This window comes from Monodelphis domestica, chromosome 8, assembly GCF_027887165.1.
Source record: "Monodelphis domestica isolate mMonDom1 chromosome 8, mMonDom1.pri, whole genome shotgun sequence".
Taxonomy (NCBI): domain Eukaryota; kingdom Metazoa; phylum Chordata; class Mammalia; order Didelphimorphia; family Didelphidae; genus Monodelphis; species Monodelphis domestica.
In genome coordinates, this window is record NC_077234.1 from 58796493 (window position 1) to 58815481 (window position 18989).

The following is an 18989-nucleotide window of genomic DNA, read 5'->3' on the forward strand; positions in this document are numbered from 1 at the left end:
TGCCTATCATAAAGGAAGCACCATAGCTCCCAGTGTCGCCAAACACAGTGCCATTGTTTGTGCAAGCCTGATGAAATAACTGGAGTGCCCTTGGTCCTTATTCTGTCCTCCAGAGGTACTTACAGGCTTAAACCTGCCTTTGATCCTGTTAGTTTTGTTTCATCCTTCAAACCTGTTATATCTTAATCTATCCTGATGGTACCAAGCCACACATTCTGTGTCATCTAGTGTCATCTAGCTGTGCTTCTGCCTTCACCGAGTTTTATGTCATTCATCAATTTGATAAATACACCTTTTATGCCTTCAAATTAAGAGAAATATTTTATAAAAATTAGGGTCAGACTTCCTTCTTTAGATCCTCAGCCATTGCCAAGAACTATTTGTCTATACTAATTATTCACAAAGATAACATGATAGTATTTTTAAAAATCTTATTTTATTAATGTCTTGTTTTTTCATCATCCCAATTTCCAAATGTATCCCCTCCTCAATTAAAAGGATCTTTCTGACAAAGATTTAAAAATAAAGAGGGAAAAGGCAGTCCATCTGTCAACCTTATATGACAGTGTATAGAATAGGCACTATCTCTTGTCCCTAAACTCTGCAAAGAGAGAAGTGAGATGCCCGTTCTTCCTTTACAGAGCAAAATTTTGTTTTGTATGAAGTCATTTTTTTATATTTATGTAGAAATATTCAGGTTCTTTGCCATTTTCCATTTAGGACATTCTATCATATGATCAGAGAGATCATCTCAATGTTGCCTTTAATGCGTTATGTATTTATCTTGAATGAAATTAATATCTCAACAATCCATGATTGATTTCATGTGATTACTCCTTCCACCAATGCATATGGTAACCCTTTTCTGCCTCCATTTTTAGACAAGTAGACTGAGACTTAGAGCGCAGCAACTAGTTCAGGGTCCAAAAGATGGTAAATAGTAGAGATCAAGGCTCCTGAATTTAAGTTCAGTACTTGGTCCACTAATCCAAGATATGAAAGAGGACAAAGGAGGATCATTTTAAAGGAAAGACTCTCTTAATGATTTCAAATAGAGATCAATCAAAAATTGTTTTCATTTAGTCATTTTAAGTTGTGTCTAACTCTTCCTGACCCTATATGGGGTTTTCTTGGCAGAGTCTGGAATGATTTGCTGTATCCTTTTTTAGCTCATTTTACAGATGAGGAAACTAAGGTAAACAAGGTTAAATGATTTGCCTGGGGCCACACAGCGAGTAAGTCTTCAAGGTCAGATTTAAAATCATGAAGATGAGTCTTCCAGACTTCAAGCCCCATTCACTTTTTTACCATCTTGTTACCCCTAATCAATAATTAACAGACACTTATTAAGGGCCTGTCATGGGACAATAGCAAAAGCTGTGTTTAAGGTATTTTTAGCCAAGTCTGGGGAGATACAAATATAAAAGAATTGTGGGTTAAAAAACAACTACATCCTGGCTGGGGACTACATTTCCCAGCATGCCCCAGGGGTCCCTCCCTCCTACTTCCTGGTATAGTAGTCTTGAATGGACCAATCATATATTGAGGGACCACGCCCCCCTACTTCCTGGCGTGGGATTGGTCTTGAATTGGACGAATCCCTTGTTAGGGAGGGACCATGCCTCCCTCTACTTCCTGGCACGTGATTAGTCCATATAAGGACCAGTCCAGGCCTAGGAGGGCCTTTGAATCAGAAATTTATACTGGCTGGAGCTCCCATTTTTTGGTTTTGATTAAAGTTTACTGAGATCAAAAAACAGGGTTTGTTTTCCCCTTCTTCAGCATGTTCAGAATCACTACAAGTTGATTGGCACGGTGGGCTGTTGGTAGGGGGCAAGGGCAATAGCTAGCAGCTGAGAGGGTCAGGGCGGAAGGCAAGAAAGGCTTCCTGTGCAAGGTGGAGTCCTTTAAGTCTTGGGACAGAACCAGTTCAAAGGTACGGAGGTGGGAAGTGGGGTTTGTGTATGAAGAACAAGAAGAAGTCCAGTTTGGAGGTCTCATAGACTATATGGAAGAGGTGTGTATTTTGTAATTAGACTAGAAAGAAATGTTCAAACTAATCTGCTGGAGGGAGAGGAAATAGTTCTGTAAATTCACAAAAAAGTATTTGATGGTGAGGAAAAACAGCCCTTCTATAATACCTAAAAGTTCGCAAAGTCTTGTCTATACGTATTGAACCTCACGACAGCTCCACGAGGTAGGTGCTACAGAGTAGAACTCATATGTCAAAACTATAGCTGCAATTTTGGTTTTCTTTTTCCTAACCCAAGTAAAGTCATCATTAGCAGCAGCAGCAGCAGCATTATCAACATATGTTTCTTTAGGTAGATCAGTAACCCCATCCAAATACAGGGTGGGGGGAAAACCCAAAACATTAAACATTTCATCCAAACCAGCTAAAATATCTACCCTTTTTGATGGAAGTCAGTCTACTGACAAGGCAAATACAAAATTATTCCCACATCTGTGATAAGCAGAATAAATAAACCATGGAACCCATGAGAAGGGTCTTATGAGACAGACATTTGAGCTTTGAGGATTTGGCTTTGATGAGTTACAAAGGCAAAGAGAGTGAACGGAACTCATTCCCACTTGGACAGGCGTTTATTTATCCTGATTATCTCAAGCTAGAGCCAACAATACTAATACTATTTGAATGGCTTCACATGTTTCTCCCTGCCTGGGAAGGGCCCATCCCCAAATGGGGCTGTTTTTGCAAAATTGGCAGCAGCATAGATGTCTTCAGAGATCAAAACAAATGGGCTATCTTTTTGAAAGTTTAGGGAATCTTATCTTTTCTCTCTATAATTTAGAAGAATGTAGAAGCTGAGGAGTTAAATCTCCAGTCAGAATAATTATATATTCCTAAATATTTTGCTTTATTTAGGGCTACTTACATTAAAATTCAAATGTTTTGGTAAGTAGTCATGTGATAACTCCCCCCCATTTAAACTTCAAAACACATCAATACCATATTTATCCTTTAACTGTCATTATTTTCCTGCACAAAAAGAGAAACTATCATTAGTTTTTCCCATTCTAATTAAATTCAATTTAATATGAATATTTAATTTAGGTCAGAATGATTACTTTTCTAATTGAAGTAGAGGAGAAAATGGTTTTCATGTCCATGTAAGAAAATTACAGTTTCTATCATTCATACATTATCTATTCATTCATCCAGTAGAAGCTAACTAAGATTCCATTGTATGTAGAACACTGCTGGGTGCTGGAAAATTTAGATAAAGTAAGACTCCTGTCCACAGGGAGATAATCGTCTAATAAGCTGCATAAAAGAGTTGGCCTAAATTACTTTTAAAGCTGTTTCCAATTCTGAGATTCAATGGTTTTATAGCAATGTGTATATGAAACCTGTAGCTTAAAGCTAAGGTTTTTGCTGTAAATGGGTTGAATTCCATCTTAGACAATTCTCACAAATCATCCTTTTCCTTGTGCCCCCACCTTGGGTTTTCCTGTGAAAACATCAACATTTTTCTTAGGAATAAGTCTCTATAGAAAAAGAAATGGCCCCCTAGCTATCATGCAAGCACTCAGCCTAACAAGGTAGAATATGGGGCAGGCTTTACTTCCTCCAGTGGAAGGTTCAAGGAGTTATTCTTGAGCCCATAAATAATCAAAACCACTTTCCTTTCCTCTTTAGTGAGCTTCAATCTCTCCCAGGGATCTGTCTAATTTTCTAGACAACTAGTACTGCCCTGATGTTGAGCCTTTATTAAAATGGAAAAGCTTTTGACATTGCTAAAATGGCAAGCAACTCCCTTCTTCCAGTGAACCCCACTACCCCTAGGAACTTTTTACAACTCATACAGTCTTCCAGACTCACAAGGGAAAACAACTCAGGATTTCTGAAAAAGTCAGCCTCCTCTCCTTGCCCTCAACCTGATCATCTATTGGGGAATGAATGAAAGAATTAATGAAAAAGCATTCCTTATATAAGACCTAAGCACTGTGCTAAGAGTTGGGGATATAAATCCAAAAGCAAAGATGATCACTTCCTTCAAAAGAGCTTATATCCTAATGAGGGAGGCTACATACATAGGGGTGCAGTGACCAAGCGAGAGGCCATATGATTCAAATAATTATGGTCTTGATGAGTGGGGTCATGTGGAAGGAGATAAAGGGAAGGACAAGGCATGGATTTCTTCCCTCACATTTGACCTTGAGCAGTGGCATCTTCTGGGAGCATCTTTACCCTTTTACACCAATGTTCAGCTGATGCTATTTATGGAGGCAAGAGGTTTCCTTGAGGATCCAAGCCCTACTGAGTGTGTAGTTTCTCTCTTCCCTATATTCATCTCTAGTCACTCTCCTCCCTTTATGTGCTGACATCTTTATGATGGTCAAGTCCAAAGGTTAAAGATATTAAAAGAAGGAATCAATAGAGCATTGCATATCCACATAGTTCATGGCAAATTAGGGTTAGTTCAAGGACAACTAGAGTAATGGGAGTTTGTAAAGAGTGAGTCTTGTCAAGGAAATTTCATACCTTCTTAAGGAGCCATTTTTAAGACCAACATAAAACTTCAAGAAGTGGGGCCGAAAGGGAAAAAGACACATTAAAAATTTCATCCAAATTAGCTAGAATATCGACACTTTGCTTCCTACTTCTAAAATATCTGCTCTTCTAGAATGGATTTTTTTTTTTACATTTTCTATATTCTATACGAGCACAAGGAATCTCATTCACTTAATTCAGTAATTTTAATTGAATTAAAGCTAGTAATCACATTTCCATTATCTGGTATATTGATTATTATTAATTCTCTCTCTTTTAAACTTTGGTACAACTTTATTAGTAAGCATAATTCAAGAAATAGTTATGTGTTAACTTGAAAAAAAAACTTGCTATATTTTCTAAAAGTACCAAAAAACCCAAATATCAAATTTTCCTTCACTTTTTCCTTAAAAAAAAAAATCCAAAACCTGACTCCTCTCCCACACAGAGATGTATATATTTAGTGAAATCTGCATTATGGTGCCACTAGGAGATTAATGGAATTACACAAAATGGAAAATTAAGGCTGAGTCTCATATCTCAGTGCATCATCTCTCTGACCTAAAAGCGTTGATGACGATTCTCTCAGCTTCTATAACAAATTCCTTAGTTCTTCCTTAGAAAATACCACAAAATGTTGATGGTGCTCTGAAGAAACCATTATCCGCAAGCTGTAGGCACTCCTCATACTGGTTTATGCAATACAAAATTATGTTAAGCAGGATGCACATTGTTGGCAGACAAAACCTCCTCTGCAAAACCATCAGATGGGTTCTTCTGTGGTTCAGCATCCATTCTGACATCTATACCACCCTCTCTATCAACACTCTCTCTCTCACTCCCTCCTCCCTTTCCCTGTTCCTCTTTCTCCTTACTGTCTGTCTGTCTTTTTAACCTTCTCCCCACTTTCTCTTCCCTTCTCCCTCTCTCCCTCTGCTTTATAAAAAATGTAGGTCAGAGATGGCCAATGCTTTAATTGTCTTTCCCCAATATGCTTTTTAGATTTATGTAACCAGGACCCCCAGCTCCTTAAATCCTACATAAAAAATATCATACTCTCTGTAAAAAGTCAACTATCTTTCATGATGACCAGTTAAAAGGAAGAGGAGAGTAAAAGTCTGAAAATCTGGTTTTGATCCCAGATTTTCCATTTATTACCTGTATGCCCTTGGATTTTAATCTTTTTGGACCTCAGTTTCCTTTTCTGAAAAATGACAGTGTTGGCAGATGAAATCTAAGGTCACTTTGGACATGTGAGTCCTAGAAACCAGTAAATGAGTTTTGAAGTAGAAATGTTTCCTAGCATTCTCTGTCCTCTTGTCTTATAGGTTATCACGGACTTTATTGTGAAGAGGAAGATAATGAATGCCTTTCAGTCCCTTGCCAGAATGGGGCCACTTGCAGGGATCTTGTGAATAGCTACGAGTGTGTGTGCCTCCCAGAATATAAAGGTAAGAATCAACTTGGCCGTTTTGGCCATAAGTGGTTTCCTGTTCTTTCCAAGAGCAGTTAATCTTCTATTCTACTAAGGAATAGAAAGCTGTGCTGTCACAGAAAGTTTCTCTAGACTGGGATGGTAGACTGGGTATTTCCAACCAAGTTCTGTAACTAACTTTGGACAAATCACTTGACTTTTTTTCTTCTCCATAATTAACTGATCTCTAAGTTTCCTTCTAGCTCTGATGCTGCATGATTTGGTTCATTAGAGAGGCAACATGGTGGACATACACTGGATAGGGAATCCAAAGACCTATGTTTGAATCCTGCCTCAACTGCTGAACGACCTGAAACAAGTCCCTCTCCCTTTGATCCTCAGTTTCCTTATCTGCCAAATGAGAAGTTAGATGGTCCCTAAATGTGTGATTGAGGACTTTTGTGTTTCTTCCTCAATGGAATCCATAGATTCTGATTTTGGTTTTGGTCTGGACCCCTTATTTCATTGATATAGAGAATTCATGGGAAGTAAATCCCCTGCCCTAACAGAGACCCATGAACTCTCTTCAAGTGACAGTCTTATTGACTTGTCCAGGGTACTAGGGCTTTCCACTTAAGAGCCTGACCTTTCACAGCACATAGAGTTGAGACTCGTTTTGTTCATGGACATTGTCTGAGACTCAAAAGTGTCAATGTTGAAGCTGGTAACTCTCTAGTTGACATGTCTGGTAGACATGGCGACCAATGTTTGTAAAGCCAGTGGTCCAGCAGGAAGACTTGTCTCTAACAAGCACACCATCTCTGATCACTGTTTGCTACATGGGTTAGTCTACTGCTATGGTACAGTTGCTAGAATTGAAAGATAGTTTGGGGGGATAGAGTGGGATGGAGATAGTGTTTCACAGATTTTCTTTGAGGGCTTTTTAATCTAACCAATTTATAGCTTAAATCACGTAATTTTAGATCTTAAAAAAAAAAAGGATCTCAGAGGTTCTCTAATCCTGTCCTCCCCATTTATAAATGAGGAACTGGAACTTCATTGAGAGGAAGTAACTTGCCCAATATCATACAATTCCCCGGTGTAGCAGGAGAAAGATAAAAGGATTGAGGAAATAAAAGGGTCCGAGCTGCTGACCTTTTCAATTTATTAAGTAAGCATTGCGTGCCAGTTGCCTGACAAATTGAGATCAGGCTCCTTCCTCAGCTTAAGGCTGGACCTCAAGTAGAGGGAGAGACGGAATTTTATACATTAAAAACAATTCATCAAATAAGGACAATTATTTAAAAGGAAATCACATTAGGCAATCTCATTTCTAATTGAATGAAAGATTAGGGACTTTCCAAGTTGGGAGGAGGAGAATGAACAGATTCAGTTCTCAGAATTCAGAAAAAGAGGTGCTCCATTCTCCCCAAGTGTCTGTATACTATCAAAGGAACATGGAAATGTGCTAGTCTGGTGCCAAGAAACCATCAATCAGTTGCTTGAGATGTACAACTGTGAGAAAATTCCTTACATCAGGCTCAGATCTGACTGGTTTCTGGTGAGCATAACGTAGGTCCTTAGTTCAGAGTGGCTAAGCAGCGGGTAGAGGTGGTCCAGCTTCCCAGCCACACAGGGCGAGGTTCAAACAATGCAATACGGTTTTCTCCCAATTCCCACGATTGGATAGATTTTCTTACAAAACAGAAACTGGACTAGACCCTTCATTGAATAGAAAGGCAACTGAGCTTGTTCCAGAATTGAGTCACAAGATGGAGTCACTGGGGTTCACTCAGTTCCTATACTTAGAGACTGGCTGTTTGAATCCCCTCCAGTCCCACAATCTCTTCAGTGGCAGTTCTGGGTCTTCTCACTTCTAAGATCCCAAAAAGCCATGTGTGCTCTGACCATCATCTCTTCAAACCTGTCCAGGTTAGTGGAATTGTGTTACAACAAATATTGTTTCCAGGCCAGTGGGCTCTCTTGTCCTGGGTCTCATCAGTGACCCTTATTTCTAGTTTCAGGCAGCGATCATGAATCTGCCATACCTTGGCCAAATGGGATTGGCCAAATGGCCAAAAGCCATTGCTTTATCTGCCTGGAGTTTGGTCTAGATCCTGAAGACTTACACGTTTGTCCCCTACTCTTCCAGCTTCCCAAAAGGAAGACAATCATATGGATTCTAGATTTCTTCCTCTGGCTCATTATTTAAATTCCATGTTGAGAAGGCACTTAATGAATATTTGTCGACTCTTTTGTCAATGCATTATAGAACAAGATGGCATGTAGAAGTAGAAACAGCAAAAGATGATGTGAGCCAGACCTGGGACTTGGTCTCCATTCTGTCACTAATTAGCTATGGTCAAGTCACTTTACCTCAGTTTCTCAATCTGTTCAATGGGTATAATGACACCTGCCTTATATACCCAATGGGGTTGTTGTCAGGAGCAAATGAAATAATGGAGTTGAAGATTTTTTGAAAAATGTAAATGTAATTTATTTCTTTTATTTGTAACAGTCTCATGGGGTCTCTTTTATGAGTTCATTAGGAGAACACAAACTGCTTAACACAGACTAATTAAAACCACTAGAATTGACTTCCTATGATATAACTACTATCACATGAGTTTCCACTGAGAGTTAGGAAACAGAGAATTTAGGAGTTGAGATGTAGACGGATCATTTAAGAAGTAGACATTAATATGGTAAACCTATATTAAATCCAAGTGTCTCCTTTGAGGATATCTAAGTTAAACTGTGCTATCTCTTCAAGGGAGACTGATAGGTTATAATCTTTTCCTGTTAAAGAGTAGACACAGTCCACAGGGGACTAACTTTTTTTTTTTACCTGCTGAAGTTCCTAATTTTTTTTTAAATTTTATTTAATTAGTTAATTTAGAATATTTTTCCATGGTTACAAGAATCATGTTCTTTCCCTCCCTCCCTCCCCCCACCCCCACCGTAGCCGACGTGCAATTTCACTGGGTTTTACATGTGTCATTGATCAAGACCTATTTCCATTTTATCCATATTTGTACTAGGGTGATCATTTAGAGTCTATATCCTCAATCATATCCCCCTCGACCCACGAGATCAAGCAGCTGTTTTTCAGATTCTATGACCAAAAAAGTACACAATTGAAAAGGAAAGTATTGTTCTACTGCCTGAAACTTGCACATATTGAATTCAACGTTATCAATAACTCAACATGTAATATATTGATCAGTTAACTGCTAGGTGCCATGTAGATTACAAAAGACATAAATATATAATCCTTGGCCTCAGAGAGTTTATAGTCTAGTTTGGAACAGAAAACGGTGACACTTGAAACATGATTAGGTATCAAAGTGTGTGGTCTACATGTAATTAGGACTCAGAGAAAGTCCTGAGAAAATAATAGGAGGTTTCCCAAGGAAGAATAATGACAGAGGAAATATCAAGTTAAAGCCTATTTACCTGGAGTATTTTGTCTAGAGGCTAATTCACTTGGATTCCCCCAAAACACACACATACACACCCTAAATCACACCTCCCCCCATCCCCCCACATGCAAAGTAATCATTACATCTGTATTTTGGTAATGAGAACAACTTTTAATTTGTACCCTACTCTGATTCATCCTGAATTTCATTCTAAATTAACGTGTATAAGGAGTTCTGGGGAGCAGCAATATTTTAAGAAAGATTGCTTCTTTCCACCCCTTAATATGAAAACTGGGGATTTGTGTTTGTTTTGACTGAATTGCAGTTTGTTTTTGCTTGAGGCTAAATATAAATTTCATACTAGCACGTACTGTGTTCATTGCCAGTGAATGATGACTGTATCATTCCACAGACTGTTTGAAGTATGGACCTGGTTTTCCTTGACAAAATGTGGTGTTTTTGAGATAGATTTGGAATGACTCCTTATTCTACTGGCTGGGCTACCTGTGAGTCTGCCAAAGTACATTGGGTGTTTCCTCTCCTTTAGAAATGAGAGGCCAGTTTTGTTTACCTGATTTCAACCGAAGCACCCCATTGGCCAAAGATATTCTGCTTCTTTCTGTTCCCAAAGGTGGGGACATATATAGTACAAATAATGACTGGCATGTGAGAAATGGCATAAAAGTTGTGTTTTTGAAGACTTAAATGCCTAGAAAAAATAATAGACTACTCAAATGAAGAGATGGACAACTCACATATCTTGGCACCCAAGAAGTATTTACAGACCCAGGAAGACCAAGATGTTGGGATGGTACCCCATGGGGTACTTGGCGATCTGGTACTGGGAGCTGCTTGGTATAAGACGCCATCTAATATAACCATCTCATTTTACAGTTGAGGAAACTGTAATACAGAGATATTAAGTGATTGGCCCAAGGTTATACAGGTAATCAGAACAGGGATGGGACTGGCACATACATTCATCCTTTGGATACAGGATTACTGGCTTTTCATTGTACCTACCTCTTCCCTCTAATGTTTTGGAAAGATATGGACAGAAATTGCAGGAGAAATGTAGAAAGAATATCTATACTGAAGATATGCCATATCTGTGCCCACATTCTATGAGGGTCATCTGAAAAAAGGAAGAGGTATACCAGATTCCTCCTATGTCCATGCCAACACATCAGCAATAACTAAGGGGCAGAGACTCCAAGCAGCTACAATGAAAGGACCATAGCTTTGGTGAAACAGATTGAATTGTGCAAATGGTCCACTCACTGGGACACCCTCCATTTTGACTTCCTAATCTTTTATCACCCTGAATCTTTACCCAATAACTAGTTTCCTGACATGTCCCAATTCTTGGATTTCAGACCCACTTTTTTTTCTGTTGGTAACTTTCTCTTTTTTTCAACTTGGACCTACGTAGATGAGAATTTCTTTCCTTTTTTTGGCTGTACCTTTCTCCATTTCTTCCCCCTTGCATTGCATCCTCATCCATCATTCTCCTTTCTGGGTGTTTGCCTAATCTCATTAATGTGTTAGTTCTTGTGAGTGGCAACAATATTGTTTGGTGCCTTAGACAGATGGTTTATAGCTAAATATGGCAGTGTTCCCCGGGGTACTGTGAGTCTTTCACTAGAGGACTCCAGAATCCATGGAGAGGTGATAACAGTTGCTTTAGACCCCCAAGGACCCAGTACTCTTGAAAGACTCATTTAAAACTTTGAAGTCCCTGAATTCCTGGGGCTTGGAGTTGATGATCCTTGCTCCACAAAGCATCTGGAATTGTCTAGAAATATTTATTAGATGAATGGAGGATGTCCCAGGGATCCTACCCCATTATAATCCAATTCCATGAGCATCATGGAGGATTATCTATGAACTGGACTAAGGATGGCTTTCTTGAAATGGAAGGATTTTTCTTGAAATCTTTCTTGAAATTGCTCCTGGGATACCTCTAACACACTGATAATAGTTCTCTAATAGACAACGTGGAAGAGTTCCTTCCCATTTTTGGTGCTAGTTAGGAGACTTTCATAATGTTTTCTTTTTCCTCCTCATAGGCAATAGTGAACCAGTACATTTGCTGACTCTAACAAGAAAGGGACTTGGATAAAAATGCTGATATTCTGATTCCTTCTGGACCCTAAATCTTGACTGAGCATGACAGAGTTTTACTCTTATAGGTCATTTTTTTTTGAAGGATTGATTTGTCATGCCTGTGTTTGATATAGCTACTGACATTACCCACATTTGGCACTGTTTACCTATTGATCTCCTTTTTTATAACTAAACTTGAGACATATCTTTTAAGGCAATTTCTCTGCCTACCTCCTGGAGTCAGTTGCACAAGAAGGGAGATTCAGTGAGAATCAGTGGCGAAGGATATTTTATTTCCCAGACACAAGGTCTTCTAAGAATCCCCAGATAATGAGACATCATAGAGGCAGCAGCAAGACCTGTCCCTCAATCCCTGTCTTTAGATTGAACAAACAAATCAATAAACCAACAAGCTCATGAGGTAACCGATATGTGCCAGGTCCTATGATAGGACCATGGGATTCAAAGAAAAAAATGAAATAATTCCTGCACTCAAGAAACAATCTGGGCATAGCTAGTCCTGAGAGAGAACACCACTAAGACTTGGCCTCTCCATGTTATACCAAGCCGGATAAAGAGAACTGACTACAAGCTCTCATCAGTTCTCTTACTATAATGGATTAAAGATTGGAGTCCTTTATCCTTCACATATTAGGGCATCTGAGCAACTTTCACCTTATCTACTAAAGGGATCCTTGTGGGGAGGGGAGTGATGGTGGTCTTCTATGACTTGACTTTATCAGCCTGTCTACCTTTCCCAAAGAAACACGAATTCCTGGTTTTACAGAAATATTGAATGAGTACAGGGGGGAAAAAAAACTACAAACGAAAATCCTGTATTTCCTATAGAAGAGTGAATTCTGTTTAGACAGTGGATCAAGTTGTTATCCTGGAATTCTATAATCAGCAGGAGGACTGCATAGACCCAAGTTCTGTGGACTGTTTTTATGTTATAGATCTATGCAAAGTCCAGTAAAACCTATGGATTTCTTCTCAAAATAATGTTTTTCTAGGCGCATATATTAAAATAAATAAAATTACAAAGGAATTAAATTGCATCCAAAAATTTAAAAGGCAGTTTAAAGAAAATAGATTAAGATCTGTAGTCCTAGAAATATTGATAGTAATAAATTAATTCCAGAGATCCTGGTCTGAAGATTCCTTCACTTCCTTCAAAACTCAGCTCAGGCAAGGACTTCTTCATGAAGCTTTTCAACTGAAATAACAAGTGTTTTGTAAACCTTAGAGCACTACATTAAAGTTACTCATTGTTTTTCTTGCTTCCTGATGCTCCCACCTGCCAGTGCCTTCCTTCCCAAACTCTCATGTCACATTATTTCTCTTATAAGACATGTTCTGCTAATCTCTAGAAAATAGAATGAGGAGAAATGGGTCAAAGTTGCAAAGAGATAAAATTAGGTTTTATGCAACAAAAATCTTTCTCCTATGTCCCTTCAGTTCTAAATCTATGATTCTAAGAAGAGCCATCCCCAGATCGAATGGGCTCCCTCATATGATAATGGATTCCCCTTGACTGTTAGAGAGGGTGTCTTTGTTAGATGTTTAGAGCCGAAAGAGATTTAAGAGATTATAATCCAAGTCTTGAGGGTTCTCTCTCTCAGGACTGTAAGTAATCAATCCCCTTCCTTCACCTGTAGTCTGAATATCATTGTGTCTGAGATTTAGGTGACTTTCCTAAGTATAGCCAGGGTTGTCCCTTCTCGTAGTTGTCTTTGATTGTCTTTGACCTCTTCTGCCATCTTATCTGAAGCTTTCTGCCCTCCACTGAGAGAGTTCAAACAAAAGCCTACTGCTTTTAGTATTATTGTCTAGTCTGCCTCTTCTGTAAAAGCCCAGTGGACTGGGCTTCATTTTTCACCAATGTATGCCATAGAAATGACCAAAAGAAGACATCAATAGTTTCCTTCACAGGAATGTTATTTCTGTGAAGATTTCTTTTATTCTGACCCATCTGCTTGAAGATAACTCTTCAATGGATGAACAAATGATCTCGGAGATTGTTTAAAAAAATCATCATAAGAAGGAATAAAAGTATTCCCAAAGGCTAGGAATCCAAATTACTTCTTATAATCTTAGTTTTTTTTAGATTAAATAAATATAAAATAATTTAAATTCATTCTATTTTGGACATAAAGTGGCACAATATTGGAAATTGAAGGTACTGTAGTGGTCGTTCAGGTCACTCCAGTCCTTATACCTTTATTCAAACATTTCAATGACTGGAAACTCATTGCCTTTGGGGAGCTATTCCATCTTCAAATGGCTAATTGTTGTCCCCCCTTTAAGTTGAAATGTGTTTCCCTAATATTTCCACCAATCAATATTGTTTGCTACTCTCACAATATATAGGAGAATCAATATTTTGTCTGGAATTTATTTGTTGACTTAGCATGGCAAATTTTTATCTGTGAACAGAGATGAGACACCAAATTATCTCAGACTTTTTGACCTAGAAGAAGTACTTCTTGTGGGAGAATTGTCTATGGATTTGGTCTCTTCTTGGTCTCTTGGTCAGAAACATGAATTTCTGTTTTCTTTGAAGGATCATTTCATCTTCTCTTGTTGCTAATTATTATATAGTCTTGTATGCAGAGAATCGAGATTCTTTTATTCTTAACTCCTTGATGAGCAGATTGAAGCAAAGGAGATGAAAACTCTTTGGGGGACTCATTGAAGATTCTGAGGAGGGAAAGACTAAGGTATTTTTTCAAAGTCAAACAGGGCAGAGAGGCAGCTCAGTTCACAGAGAGCCAGACCTGGAGATGAGAGGTCTTGGGTTCAAATCTAGCCTCAGACACTCCCTAGCTGGTGATCCTGGAGAAGTCACTTAATTCCTGTTGCCCAGCCCTCACTGCTCTTCAGGTTTTTTCTTTTTCAATATTTAGTTCAGATTCTAAGATAGGGGGTAATAGTTTACATCATTACCTTAATTTGATCACTGATGTAAATACACATTCTGTGTTTGGTAAGAATGAATGAAATGAAGGTTTCTGTTTTGAGTAAATGGAAGCCAGAAGAGCTACTTGGAAGTGGCTGAAGTGATCCAAGCATGGAAGCCAGGGATTAGGGTGGAGCTGCAGAAAGGATGAGAGAGACCAAGATCTGTGAAACCTTGCTGAGAAATTTGGCAGGGTTTGGTGATGGATTGGATTTGAGAATATGGACTAAAGAGGGGTTAAAAATAACTTTGCACTGAAATACTTATTAGGCAGCACATAAATATGTAATACATATAGGGAGGGTTTTTATTTCTTCCCATTGCTTTCTTCACCTTTTATTATCCACATTGCTAAAGGCAATAAAAATGAAGGAAAAAAAATAGAGAACGAAAACAAGGATAATTTCAATGACTAAATAGTGAATCATAGGGAGTGGTGATATCTTACACAATAGAACTTAAGCAATGATGTGAGGAGAGCAAAAGTGAATGTAGCATTGAAAAAATACAATTTCTCATTTTTATTCATTTCCTCAGGGTCATGGGAAGGGCTCAATGAATGAAATTTTCTTTCCTCTTGCCTGGTTTTCTGCATAATTAGTTTTTATTTCAGATTAAAAGGTTACCTTTATACAACTTTTCTGATACAACTTTTATACAACAATACAATAGGATTTCCTCCTAAAGAGAACAAAACAACATAAAAGACATGATCGCTTCTTTATGTAAGAGCTTGAGTTCTTGGAAGAAATAAATTATTTATGGATTCATTTTTGCAAACTTTTGTTATGCCTCTTTCTCTCTGCCCAATTGAGCATTTACAGCAAAACACATACATACGTACACACACACACACATCCCCTAAACTATAAAACCCTTATAACAAATATGCAGAGTCTAGTAAAACCAATTCCCAAATTGACTGTTTCCAAAAAATATGTTTTATTCTGCATTTTAAGACCAGCACTTTTCCAGCCAGAGGTGGGAGTAGTGTGTTTCATCTTGAGACTTCCACACTCATGTTGTAGCACTGCACTAATCTGTGTTCTTAAGGCTTTTCAAACTATTTTTCTTTATGATGTTGTCATTGTAGAAATTGTTCCCCTAGTTCTACTCACTTCACTCTAGTCCTTTGATGCTGCCCATTTGGTCATTTCCTATGGCACAATAATATTCCCATTCCATGTGTGTATACATTTATATAATTTTTTAGCCATTGTAGAACCTAAGGGTTTTTTTTTCCTAAACCCTTAGTTTCTATCTTAGAATTAGCAGAAGAGTAGTAAGTGAGTTGCTCAGGGTCATACAGCTAGGAATTGTCTGAGACCAGATTTGAACCAAAGACCTCCTCTCTCTGGGCCTGGCTCTCAATCTACTGAGCTACCCAGTTGCCCCAGGTTTTTTTTTTTAATAAGACAAATCATCTTGAAAAATGCTATTGTAATATAGTGGGGGAAAGCTTTGAATTTGGAGTTGTAAGACTTCAAATTTCTGTTTTGCCATTTACTTTTTGTATGATGTTCCACAAGTCATTTAACCAGATCTATTTCCCGTAAAAGATTGAAAACTTTAGACTAGATGACCTCTAAGATCCTTTCTAGGTTCTATGTATATGACTCTGTGTTTCTATTTAAGGAAATATGGTAGGGTGGAAAGAATATTAGACCCTGGGTCCAGAGTCTTAGGTTTAAATCCAAGCTTAGACATTTTCTAGCAGGGATACCCTGGGTAAATAAAATTGATGTCTTATCTGCCATCTTTGAAACTGGGATAAGATTCTACCTACCTTCAAACCTTTTTTAAGGTCACAGTGGAGTAAGATGGGGAAGACATTAGTAATTTTCAAAATATCTAAGAAATAAATGCTATGATATTGCTTTGAGACAGAGATCTCCCATGTACCTCCACTGGGCATTCTTTTTTTTTTTAAACAAATTGCTGACTTTAATTTCAGTATTCTTCTATGATATCCTTCTAATCAAAATTATTAGGGTAAATATAAATTTTCTATTTTGCATTAGAATATATATTTTTGTTGCAGGTTTTCTAAATATGTAAATTATATGCATATTCTATATATTACATATATAAAACATTTATATATACAAAACCTAAAACAAAAAGATATATTCTTTTTTTAAAAACATTATTTTATTTGGTCATTTCCAAACATTATTCATTGGATACAAAGATCATTTTCTTTTCCTCCCCCCCCCCCCCCCGCCTTTCCCTCTCCCATAGCTGACACACGATTCCACTAGTTATCACATGTGTTCTTGACTCGAACCCATTTCCATGTTGTTGGTATTTGCATTAGAGTGTTCGTTTAGAGTCTCTCCTCAGTCATGTCCCCTCAACCCCTGTAGTCAAGCAGTTGCTTTTCCTTGGTGTTTTTACTCCCACAGTTTGTCCTCTGCTTATGAATAGTGTTTTTTCTCCTAGATCCCTGCAGATTGTTCAGGGATATTACACCGCCACTAATGGAGAAGTCCATTACGTTCTCTTGCACCACAGTGTATCAGTCTCTGTGTACAATGTTCTCCTGGTTCTGCTCCTCTCGCTCTGCATCACTTTCTGGAGGTTGTTCCAGTCTCCATGGAACTTCTCCACTTTATTATTCCTTTTAGCACAATAGTACTCCATCACCAACATATACCACAATTTGCTCAGCCATTCCCCAATTGATGGGCATCCCCTCGTTTTCTAATTTTTGGCCACCACAAAGAGCGCAGCTATGAATATTTTTGTACAAGTCTTTTTGTCCATTATCTCTTTGGGGTACAAGCCCAGCAGTGCTATGGCTGGATCAAAGGGCAGACAGTCTTTTATCGCCCTTTGGGCATAGTTCCAAGTTTCCCTCCAGAATGGCTGGATCAATTCACAGTCCCACCAGCAATCCACTGGGCATTCTTAACAGCTATAATATGATACCAACTGGAGTTTTAGCCATGGAATGAGTATTGAGAAAAGTAGGAATTCTCCTCAGTGTTTTGGCTCATTTTGGATTTTGTCCCTATTCTGGTTTGGATCATCATCAGTTATCAGCTGACCAAGTACTAGCATCTGGACCTCAGTTTCCTCACCTGTAAAATAAAGTGGGTTGGGCTATAAATGAACTCTAAGAACTCTTCTAGCTAAATCCAACAATTTATGATCCTATAATCTCTACCCTGATTTGGGTAATTTGTTTGATCTAGGAACAAGAGGGAGAAAGGATGAGTAAACTTCTAAGGATCTTTGAGAATTGAGTATTTAAGAGGATGTCTGATTGTCTATTTAAAAAGCCTTAAAGAATACTTTTCCTTGTGGATCTGGCATCTTCCATGCCGTAGCTGAATTCTGTTGGTTCCTCATGTTTTTATGTCCATGGACCTAGAGTGTGACTGGGAAAGCATTTATGTCTGGCATAGTCTGTGATCAGGCTCCACTCTCTTTGCCATCATCTCTTAACAGGACACCCAGTATGGTGTGGGATGCCAGAGCAGCTACAGTTCAGTCCATCCATCACTGGCATCCAACCTGCTGATGAACTTTGCTTTCTTAGAGGATGTATAGCTTAGCACACCACTTCTGAGGCAGTCCTATCAGACTGGCTATCTCACGATTTGTTTCTTGTCTTTGCTTTCAGGTTCACACTGTGAATTGTACAAGGATCCCTGTGCTAACATCAGTTGCCTGAATGGTGGGACCTGTGACAGCGAAAGTCTAAATGGAACCTGTATCTGCTTACCTGGGTTTACAGGCAAGTAAACTTCCTATTGGTTTTTTAAAATATTATCATGGAAGCTTCTGGGTAGCAAATGTCAAAGGAGGGAGAAAAGTACCTTGGCCATTTATTTAGAATTCTAGCATGGTGGGTTAATGTCAGTTGCTTGTATACTTATCTATGTATCTATATCTATCTATATCTATATCTATATCTATATCTATATCTTTATCTATATCTATATATATAAAGGTTAAAAGTATGTATAAAAGTCTCAATGGATAATTGAACCAGGTACAGCTACTTAGGAAAACATAGACTATGGCTTGGTTCATATATAGGATGTCTTTTGTGTAGTATGGTAATATTATCGTCTATGGGGCCTATTTCCAGAGCAGAGTACATACATCACTTGAATAAATAATTGATTTGTACCAATTCCCAGGATATGGAAATGACACTGGAAGTGAGAAAAGAGGTGGGAGGTATCTAAAAATGGAGGCTCCCAGTTTCCAGAGAACTGCATAAATCTACCAATGTGTTTAATTAGAAAAAGTTAGAGTTGAGAAAATTTTTTCTAGAGGTGTCAGAATATGATTTGGCCAAGGAAAGTGGAGAGTAAACATTTCTGGTGAGAAATATGGTATTAATGATAAGGCAGGTGCTGTAGGGTTGAGGAAAGAGAGAGGAAAGATGGAGTGGCTGATGGATAGCATAAGATTTAACACTGAAAGGGATATCAGATATTATCAGTCCTCTCATTTAACAGATGGGAAAACTGAGACCTAGAGAGAAGGCTTTGGAAAGAAATTGATAAGCTGGCAAGTGTCCAGAGAAGGACAGCCAAGAGGGTGAAGAGTTTTGAG

The 18989-nt window shown here is 38.3% G+C and overlaps 1 protein-coding gene across 1 annotated transcript in view; it reads left to right on the top strand.

Moving 5' to 3' along the window:
* Window positions 1–18989, top strand: part of DNER (delta/notch like EGF repeat containing) — a 371868-nt gene that overhangs the window by 320436 nt on the left and 32443 nt on the right. The window contains exons 9-10 of the mRNA XM_056807062.1: window positions 5845–5967; window positions 18046–18159. Coding sequence (XP_056663040.1) covers window positions 5845–5967; window positions 18046–18159 — 237 coding nt within the window. The remainder of the gene's footprint in view (window positions 1–5844; window positions 5968–18045; window positions 18160–18989) is intronic.